General features: G+C 37.2%; 1 protein-coding gene across 1 annotated transcript; it reads left to right on the top strand.

The window, feature by feature from the left end:
- Positions 1-3,677: 3,677 nt before the first annotated feature.
- Positions 3,678-8,425, top strand: LOC122029516 (nucleobase-ascorbate transporter 12-like). Its single transcript, XM_042588528.1, has 10 exons — positions 3,678-4,378; positions 4,462-4,559; positions 4,646-4,816; positions 5,269-5,369; positions 5,563-5,698; positions 5,795-5,845; positions 5,961-6,248; positions 7,235-7,469; positions 7,631-7,917; positions 8,184-8,425. Exons 1-10 carry the CDS (start codon positions 3,862-3,864, stop codon positions 8,403-8,405), a joined length of 2,106 nt encoding a protein of 701 aa, XP_042444462.1. The 5' UTR covers positions 3,678-3,861; the 3' UTR covers positions 8,406-8,425.
- Positions 8,426-10,748: the final 2,323 nt, after the last annotated feature.

Genomic DNA, 10,748 nt, shown 5'->3' with positions numbered 1-10,748 from the left:
ATCGAACAAAATAATAATTAAATAATAGGATTATTTGAGGAATAGCCTTAATGGAATTTTAAGGAATTTTTAAAAAAATTTCGGAGTTCGAATGAGGTAGTTTGTGGGAATAAATTAATAAGCTTGGGAAAATCTGTTTAGAAATATCCAAATATGAGAGTTGATTAAGGAAGTAATCTAGACTTTAATAAAGGAAAACCTAAGTTCTTTAATTTATTTCATTTTCTTATTTTTTTTCTTTCTTTTCCTATTTCTTTTCCCTGAGTCCGAGTTCTTCTCCCCGTCGAATAGCGACCTCCTCTTCCTTCCCAACCCGACGCCGCTCTCTGCTCCTTCTTCCCACCTCATCGCCCTAGCGCCGCCATCTCCTCTCTTGTCTTCTTCCCTTTCCTTGCGCCCCTTCTCTCCCGATCGATTGCTTGTGCCCTAGCCACCTTCTACCCTAGTTGGATTCGCCCTCCTCGAAATTGATCCTCCGCCGTCACCGAGTGCAGCCGTCGCCGGGAGGAAGGATCGGCACCAGCAACGCATCTCTGCCCTAGCATCGGCAGCCGATCTTCCTTTCCTTCCCGAGCTGCACACCGTTGACCTTTTCCTCTCCTCCTCGATGCACCCTCTCTGTCCTAACAATGGCAGTCGAACCCCTTCCACCTCCGACCACTACAGAGTAGTCAACCAATGTCGAGCCCTCACCCCGCATCAATTGCGACAGACTGCCCTAGAATAATCACCACCCTCCCTTTGCCTTGGATCGTCGCCAGCGGCTGAGGTATATCTCGTGCTCTAGCTTTAGTGCTTCTTCAATTAAGCTCTCTTCGCCAACACTGACCTAGGGTTTACGTCGATCATATTTGAGGTCGGAGGTTGCTGCTGTGACGATCTTGCTTCACCTGAGGATTTTGAAAAAAAGGTGGTTGTTAAGGTTAGTTTTCTTGTTTAGGAGATGAGAGCTTAGTCTCCCCCACTATGTTTGGGGTAGGAGGATAGGTGTACTCAGACAACATCTTGTCCACTCGGTCACTCAGGAACAGTGATGACAGAGTCCACAGTTGTCATAGCCCTATCTACTCGGTCTCACCATCGCGTGTGAGATGGCTGACTGGTGACAGGGGTGATACATGTCATTTTGTATCATTTTGCATGATTGCATTTATTGCTTGTAATTGCTTCATATTGTTTGCTGTATTTTGGTAGTTGCATATGCTTGACATGCATACAGGTGATATTTTGTATCTGGTCTGACGACCCTTATATTTCGGATAGGAAGTTCTGGTGAGTACAGTTTCTTTAGCCCTTTTCAGTTTGCATTTCCTACTTTTGTTCAGGAAACTGTACTGCATAGTTATTACTATTAGTTATAACTTATTAAGCCTGTCTATCTGTATCCGCTGAGTTCTTGGACTCACCCCGTTGATATATTTTTTTTAGATATCAGGTAGAGGTATATGGAGTCGCTTAGAGTATCTTGTCTGCTGATTCCCACGTCACATCAGAAGATTGTTACCGTTTTCATTTATGTTTTATTTGTATAAAGTGTACTTAGCATTGTATATTTTTCCGATTTTGTTTTCTGGAGTGTTGTTATGTGGTATTTAGTGTTGTTTGTTATGTTGTGTAAGTCTAGCCGGCTAGCAGCCCTTGTTTTGGTTTGTAATGGTTTTTATCGTTTTCCATTGTGTTTTTGGTTTTTAGTACAACTGTGTGGGCCGTTTAGTTTACATAACTGCGTGGTTGTGATTTAGTACAGCCGTGTGGGCTGTTTTAATATATAACTACGTGGTTGTCTATATTTTCTAGTTGTGTGTGGCCGATGTATACTTGTGGATGTAGATATGATTCAGATTGTCACGTTTACAGGGGAGAAGCTGTCGAAATTTCTTCTGGCAGGGACTACCTGGGGGGGTGACAATTTATACAGGTATCAACTGTTCCACTCTAACGGTCTCTCTCATGATTGTCCCATGTCATTAAAAGGGAATAAATCAGGAACTGAGCAAGTCTCATATGTGAGGGCATTTTTTACACGCTTCATCGGGATTCGACCCTTGCTCCATGCTACAAATCTCCCATGTGATTATCGTCTTGTAAAACTGTCAGATGGGTCAACCCGTGGATGACCAACCATTTGGCAAGGTAAGCCAACTTATCATCTTAGTGGGTTGAAAAATCCTTAACCTAACTCAAGGTGAGTTGCGGGTTAGATGGATCAATTCACAAATGAACTCATAAAAAAGTAAAAAAAAAAATTATATATAAAAACTAAAAATTTTTAAATTTGGTTACGAATTAGACGGGTCAAGCCCACACTTTAGCACATGGATATGATGATATTAAATATCTTTATATCTAAAATTTAGTTGGGGGTGTAGATAGGCTGTCTTTTAAAACGATGATTTTTTTTTTGACAATTATTTTTTATTTGATTTGAGTATAGAAATTGGCGGAGTTGGAATCCAATTCAAGTTAAATTCTCATTTTTTTTTGAATTCTTAGATTTTCCATTTTAATTGAATTTTCTATTTTAATTTTAAAAAATAAAAAATTGTCCTTAACTAGTGAATCAATCTCAACCCGCTGTGGGTCAATCCATACCCATGACAAACCTAGGTGGGTCACTCTATCTTGATTCATATGTATATAAATTGATAAAATATTAATCTAATATATTTAAATTATTAGGTAAGATGGACCAATTCGATCAGCCCAAATGACGACTCTATCGATAGCTCGACAACACCGATAAAGAGGAGATTCTATTATTGCAGTCCAGATCCTATGATCCATTTTTTATAGAGAAAGAACTATTTGTATTTATTGATGGAGAGTCATGACCCTCACCTGTAAAATAAGTGAGGTCATAAGTCATAACTCTCCACTAATCTACGTAAGTGGTCCTTCCATATTCGTAATAAGTAGATCAAAGATCTGCGCTCTTGTTATTATGGCGACGAGATATTTATAATTTTAATTATTCAATTTAATATATTTATATTTATCGACAAAAAAAAAATAGTACAGGAGTTAATCATATTTTAATGTGTTAAAATTTATTAAGAGAAATTTTAATGTGTTAAACTATTTTAACTGAGGAAGAAATGATCTAACTTTCTACGCGCTTTTGAAAAATTTGCAAGTGACAAACGCACGTCGCGATCAGGACATCAAGTTTTATTTTATGATGCTAAAATTAAGGTACATCTTTTTTTATTTTGTCAAAAAGGTTTTAAATATTTTGTAGGCGCGTCTCAGAAAAAGAGGATCTAAAAACACACGTACCGTAAAGCCTCCCCAACTCTGTCGCCCACGTACCCTTATCCAACACATACAAGCATGCTGGCCGCAAACAGGATGGGGACCACAGTGACAACCAAAAAGAAGAGACCACGTCGGATAACACCGGAAAACCTGGTACACGACCCATAAGAACGTCAAATGGCTTACAAAAGCAGATCCAGAGTTCTGTTGTGTCACTCGGAAAGTTTACCAGCCTACTCTGACCTTCGTAAGGGCCTGGGGCTCCATGGTACTTGCCCAGTCATAACAAGTTGAGAAAAGCGGGGAGGTGTTTGAGGAGATTTCGGAGTTGTATTTTTATATATAAGTTCCCTAAATATTTGAATTTGCAGTTTAGGTTATGGTTGAAAATGTTAGAAGTAAGGGGAAATAAATCTGTAAAACCCTGTTTCGTTTTTTGGACTTCGGCTCCGCCTGAGTTCGAGACTTCAAGTTGTTGTAGGATTTCATATCTGCTTCAGCTTCGAGATCGATCAAGAACTCCGTTCGAGGAGGGCGAAATCTGGCGGTGGAAGGCCCGGGGTGAGAGATCCGGTGATCTCTAAGGCGAGCGCGGCACAAGAGCTGATGGCGAGCAGGGACCAACCGCCTCGCCGCCAACGGCCGGGGCCATGGCCTCCGGCCCCGGAAGCTGCGCAACGGCCGACGCCTCCGCTTCCGCAGCTCTCCTGGGCGAAGAGGACTGGGTTCAAAGGCACAGTCTCCGGCGAGTCCAACGCGAGCGATTCTGGCCAGATTGCGCTCCCCAAGCCCACAGAATCAGGGAGCAAGGTGGATCTGGAAGCAGGAACTCGGGACGGGTCATCCATCGCGCTTCCTCCGCCGCCTGTAGCCTCTGTTGGGGAGCAGGAGAGCAAGGAGGGAGGCGTTAATGTGCCAGCGCCGGTAGATCAGGGCCATCAGACGGCGAGGAAGAGGAACGCCGGTTCGGGACCCAATGGACATGTGGTACGGTTTGATACTCGGCCGAGGGAAAGAAGAGAAGAGGAACCTACTGCATTGCCTCAACTAGAGGAAGAGGAAGGAGGGTTTGCTCTGCGTCAATCGCACATTAACTATGAACTGAGAGACAGCCCGGGTCTTGGTGAGAAACTGTCGAAAAGTTTCCTTTTTGCGCTTATTTCTTACTGAAATATTAATTCTTTGTATTATGTGAGCCTTCTGTAGTACCCGTCATGTTCTATAGTCTGCAACACTATCTTTCGATACTGGGCTCCTTGATACTGATCCCGCTTGTTATAATTCCAGCTATGGGGGGAACTCATGTGAGATATCGTCCTTGTTTTTGCTTCCATCGTTTTAAACTTTTTGTATGGGCTTGGTTAAATGCTCTAATACAAATTTTTAACAGGAGGATACTTCAGCTGTGGTGTCGACGGTGCTTTTAATTTCAGGGTTGACAACATTGCTACATACATTCTTCGGAACAAGGTTGCCACTTGTACAGGGGCCATCCTACGTTTATCTGGCACCTGCACTGGCAATAATCAATTCTCCAGAGTTCCAGGGTCTTAAAGAAAATGTATGCTTCTCTACCATCTAATGTAAATTCCTCTCCATCCTTAACATCCAATGTTTCTACAGTATATGTACTATCAACCTCACACTAAACGAGTTTGTTAAAAAGCCAGTTCGTGTTTGTGTAATTTTGCATTCTGCACTATAAATACGCTTCTACTTTTAGTTAAGCCAGCAGGATATGCAGAACAACGTCGAGTATCATTACTTTTGCATGTTCTTTAACAATCTCCGCTATAAAATGAATGGTTAGTGGAATACAAAATATGAAAAATGAAACATATTTTTATACATTTTTTCATAATACGTCATCATCATCAAGCCACATTTGTCCCACCTTTGGGGTCAGATACACAAACCTCAATCGAGCTTGTATGTAGGACAAATCACTAATATGTTTTCACAATACACCCATCTTATCAAACATTCTGTTCTCTGGCTCTGACAACCCAACAGAGTTTTAGGCACATCATGAAGGAGCTACAAGGAGCTTTAATTGCATCTTCTGTGTTTCAAGCAATAATGGGATATAGTGGACTTGCATCATTGCTATTAAGGTGTGACTCCTTTCTTGTTATATTGCACTCATATAATTGTAGTGAGCTTGGACAAATAACACAGGCAATATCTGTAACATTCATCTTTATCTTTATTTGTAAAGCTCTTTAATGAGTATCACCCTAGAAAATATTTGAACTGGTTTCATATCTGCAAGCATGTTTTTTATGCGTCAATTAACTATTTCTCCAGGTTCATCAACCCAGTTGTTGTATCCCCAACAATTGCATCCATTGGCCTCTCCTTTTTTGCTTATGGTTTCACTCAAGTAGGCACTTGCTTAGAGATTGGCATGTTGCAGATACTTCTGGTCGTTATATTTTCACTAGTGAGTGCAGAAAAGATTTTAATGTTTTCTACAATATCATGATAACTTTGGAGTTCCGATCATGCTAATTATACTGCCTTTATTTCCCTGTTGCAGTATCTTCGGAAAATACGTATATATGGTCACCGGATATTCTTGGTCCATGCTGTAAGATTGCAATTTAGCTAAAAGTTTGATCTCTGACTAGATCTCTTATTTATATTAGTCAAGCCAATTTAGAAATTGTGGCTTCGTATCATTTTTCTTAAATGTTGTCTTACAGGTTCCATTGGGTCTGGGGATCACATGGCTCATTGCTTTTCTTCTCACAGAGCTTGGAGTTTATAGTTATAAAGGTTGTGATGCAAATGCACCTGCCTCAAATATTGTTACTGCTTACTGCAGGAAGCATGTGCCAAGGATGAAACACTGCCGTGTCAATACATCTCATGCCTTAAGATCTGCTCCCTGGTTTAGATTTCCATATCCACTGCAGTGGGGTACACCTGTTTTCAATTTGAGAATGGTCCTAGTGATGTGTGTGGTATCTATAATTGCATCTGTTGATTCTGTGAGTGTCTTCTTCCTATTTATTAAGTTGAGGACTTTCACATAGTTCTTTTTCTATATCTTCACTATTTTAGTTAGTAATACCATAATCATCAAATTTGAGAAGTATGCTATACTCACACTATACTTGTAGGAAGAAATAAAATTCTATTCTAGAATTTCCTTTATCATCGTTTAGAAAACAGAAGTACAGATTCCATCTTATTATAGACGTGCATTAGTTTTTCTGAAGTAATTTTTTCTGAACGAGTATGATGTTTATTATGGATTGATGCTTGAAGAAAAAAGTGAACTTGCTGCTCCGCAGGTGTTGTTTGCTGCAACTAGCAGTCTAGGATGTAATGGACTTTCTCATTATTGCAAGTTTCCATCTGGTGTATGTGGAGAATAAGTTGCAAACATTTGCAAAACCAGAGATTGATGTATAAAATACGAATCAAGTAGTGATAGTTCAAGCTAGAAACACTATTTTATCTTCTGAATCAAGTAGTTGCAAACTTTCTGAGTTATGCTATCTTCTGAAAGAAAATATGACAATTTTCTGCACACCAGGACTTTTGACAGTAGTGATAGTTCAAGCTAGAAACACTATTTATTATCAAAAACTGATTTGTCATGTCATTAAAAGAAACCATGTTAAATTAATTTGAATATTTGCAGGATTGTGCTTCTAAAATATTCAACAATCATCCTTGTACAGTTTGCAATTGATTATATCATCATTCTACCAAATTTTATTTGGCCAAACTAGTATCTAAGTTGAGGGAACCCACGAATGCCGGTCCCAAGCCCGGATGAAAAAGGATGAGGGTTGTGCATTAGGTTGTTGGCCAACGTGGATGATTATCTAAGTTAACGAATTGGATAACTGTCATTGTCAAATACATGTCTGCATAGCCATTCGCTGGTGTCCAAAAATACTTGGGGTTTGCTCATGTCACCTAAATCCTCACCTAAATATATGTTTAATTATTTGTCTCTCTCAAGGTGGGAACCTATCACGCATCAGCTTTGTTAGTGGCATCAAGACCCCCTACACCTGGAGTGGTTAGCAGGGGCATTGGTATGGAAGGCATCTCTAGTGTCTTGGCTGCACTGTGGGGCACAGGAGTCGGTTCAACAACTCTCACAGAGAATATTCACACTATTGCTACAACTAAAATGGGCAGTCGGAGAGCAGTCGAGCTTGGTGCCATCATTCTCATTTTGCTATCTTTTGTTGGTAGGCAAAAATTTTATTTCTCCTTGCTATACATCAAAGGAAAGATTTTTTATTCATTCATCATAGCAATTCTTACTCACTTAACATGTGTTCTTTTTCATGATTGACTTTATTATAACAATATCATGTCTCAATTTATAAGATGCCAAATGTTTGACCAGGGAAAGTAGGAGGATTTATTGCTTCTATCCCAGATGTCATGGTGGCAGGTCTCCTTTGCTTTATGTGGGCTATGATTGCTGCTCTCGGCTTGTCAAACCTACGTTACAGTGAGACTGGAAGCTCAAGGAATAATATCATAATTGGCTTATCATTGTTTCTCTCATTATCGGTGCCTGCCTACTTCCAGCAATATGGACTTATTCCATCAGCAAATTCATCTGTTCCGAGTTACTTCCAACCATATATAGTTGCATCTCATGGACCTATTCATACAGGATCTGGAGGGGTAACCTTTCATCTTCTCTGACAATTAATATGCTGATTACTATCCATTTCATAGTAGACTAGAACATGAATTCTTTTCTTAGTGTTTTAGTCTTCAAATATCAAATTTGAATTTTAGATAGTTGTTACGTGGAACATCATGCCTCATAATCATATTCTTGAATTTATTTCCTTTAACAAACCACTCGTAGATAATCTATTACATAGGGTCTTTCGGGAGTTTGAAGATAGAATCATTTTGATTGTTGATACATGTGACAATTTCAGGTGAACTATGTTTTGAATACTCTGTTTTCATTCCACATGGTTATTGCGTTTATTGTTGCTTCTATTCTCGACAACACTGTTCCTGGGAGCCATCAAGAACGTGGAGTATATGTTTGGTCTGAACCAGAGGCAGCAAAAAGGGAACCAGCCGTGACCAAAGACTATGGATTGCCTTTCAGAGTCGGGCGTATGTTCAAATGGGTGAAATGGGTTGGCTTATAGCATGTTACGGGTACCAAAAGAGATCCATTACCAATTGACATTGTAACTTCATTCTTCTTTCTGCCACTACTACTCTGCTATTGGATCTTGTTCTAGCTTTAGGGATTTCACGAGTGAATTTTATGTATAGTAGAACAAGTTATGGCCTTTCTATTTACCCGTGTATAGACTGTTGGTGCTAGTGAGAAAACATTCATTGTTGTTTCTGTTTTTTCTTTTAGTTATCGTTTACAGGGAGTTTCAGCTTTATATTAAAACAGGGATCCATACTATTTTTTTGCTCAAAAGGTTTTTTTATTATTACAAAGAAATAAAGTTGGGAAATAATCGGTATTGATATACCTTGAAAAACGTCAATATTTTAAAATAAATAACTAGTATTAATTAGTGTATTGCATATGGAATTATTTGTTGTGGTATATATAGATGTGGCATATGGATTTAGTTATTGTGGTATATAAATATAGCATGTGGACGATGTGATACGTAGAATTAGGATGCTTATGTGTTTCGAGTTTTCTTTATATTTTTTTTACAATATTAAAAAGAAAATCTATTGTGAAAAATAGGATATAATTGTGATAGAAATGCAAATTTTGCTTTACCCATTGTCCCCTTAATTTGTATTTTCTTACTTCATAGTCTTATTAAAAGAGATGGTTACAATATATCATAAAAATTTTGTAATTAATTTTGAAACTTTCTTAAGTTCTTCGTTTTATGTTATTTAAGGGTGTAAATGAACTAAATCGTTTATGAGTTATTCGAAGTTCAATTTAATAAAATCTCATTTGAGCTCGTTTAATGAAACTTCTTAAGATAAAATAAATTAAGCTCAAGATTTGTAATATTCGGCTCATTAACTTGTGAACATGTTCATTATCAACTTTTTTTTAAAAAAAAAATCATAATTTTGAAATTGAATTTATAGATTTTATACTCTACTTATGAAACATATAGACAAATATATTAAATTTATTTATTAGAATAAAATTATAAATTTTAATAAAAATATTATAATTTTTTCTAAATATATAATTTAATTTTTAATAAATATTTAAATTTATAATTTATATTTATTAAGCTTGTTTAGGTTCGATAAAAGTTCGAATAAGCTCATCAACCATGAATATATTCGTTAAATAAAACTAGAGCACGACTTAATTATAAACGAGCCAAATTTAAATATTTAAAAATTCAGCTTGATTTAATTCAATTATATCCCTAATGTTACTTGCATAGCGGTTTATGCTTCTGAATATATTTTTACAATAATATTAAATAAACTTATTTTAAGAACTAAATTAACTCTTTTAAAATAATAAAACAAATTATATTATTATAGTTTAATATACTTTCTAAAATATAATAAAAATTAGTAAGGGGGCATTTGGTTTAGGGGAATAGGAGTGGGGAATGAGAATGAGAATCATTGATTGTCATTGTTAATGTTTGGATTATAAGAATAGGAATACAAATAAGGGAATGAATCCTTGAAATTGGGTAATAACTCATTCTCATGTACCTCCCCTTCAATGAGCCATTACCATATTTTCATCAATCAAAATATTTCCTTATTCCAAAAATACCCTTGACCTAAAACTAAAATTTTCTCCCTTAATATCAAATATCAAAATATATTTATTTATTTTTTCTTTCATATCACTTCTCTCTCCTTATCCTCTCTCATTATATTTTCTCTCTCATCATATTTTCTCTCTCATCATTTTATCACACACTTTCTCTATCCTTAATCTCTCCTATCACACTCTCTTTCCTTTCTTTTTTTCTCATTACACTTTCTCTCTCATCATACTTTCTCTCTCCTCAATCTCTTCCATCGCACTCTCTTCCTTCTTTTTTTTCTCATCATACTTTCTCTCTCATCATACTTTCTCTCTCCTCAATCTCTCCCATCACACCCTCTTTTCTCTTTTTTTCTCATCACACTTTCGCTCTCATCATATTTTCTCTTTCCTCAATCTCTCTCATCACACTCACTATTCTCTTTTTTTCTCATCACACTTTCTCTCTCACCATACTTTCTCTCTCCTCAATCTCTCTCATCACACACTCTCTCCTCATTTTTCATCATTATATTTTCTCTCTCTTCATCCTCTCTCATCATACTTTCTCTTTCATCTTCTCTCGTCATGCTTTCTCCTATCACACTCTCTTTTCTCATTTATCTCATCACACTTTCTCTCTTTTCATTCTTTCTCATCACACTTTATCTCTCATCATACTTTCTCTCTCATCATTCTCTTTCATCATATTTTTCTCTTACATTCATCTTTCTCTCACATCTATATCTTTCTCTTATTTTTCTTTAAGGGTAAAAAA

This window comes from Zingiber officinale, chromosome 10B (assembly GCF_018446385.1).
Source record: "Zingiber officinale cultivar Zhangliang chromosome 10B, Zo_v1.1, whole genome shotgun sequence".
Lineage (NCBI taxonomy): Eukaryota > Viridiplantae > Streptophyta > Magnoliopsida > Zingiberales > Zingiberaceae > Zingiber > Zingiber officinale.
The sequence above is the reverse complement of the archived record's forward strand: the minus strand, read 5'-3'. Positions and strand labels throughout refer to the sequence as shown.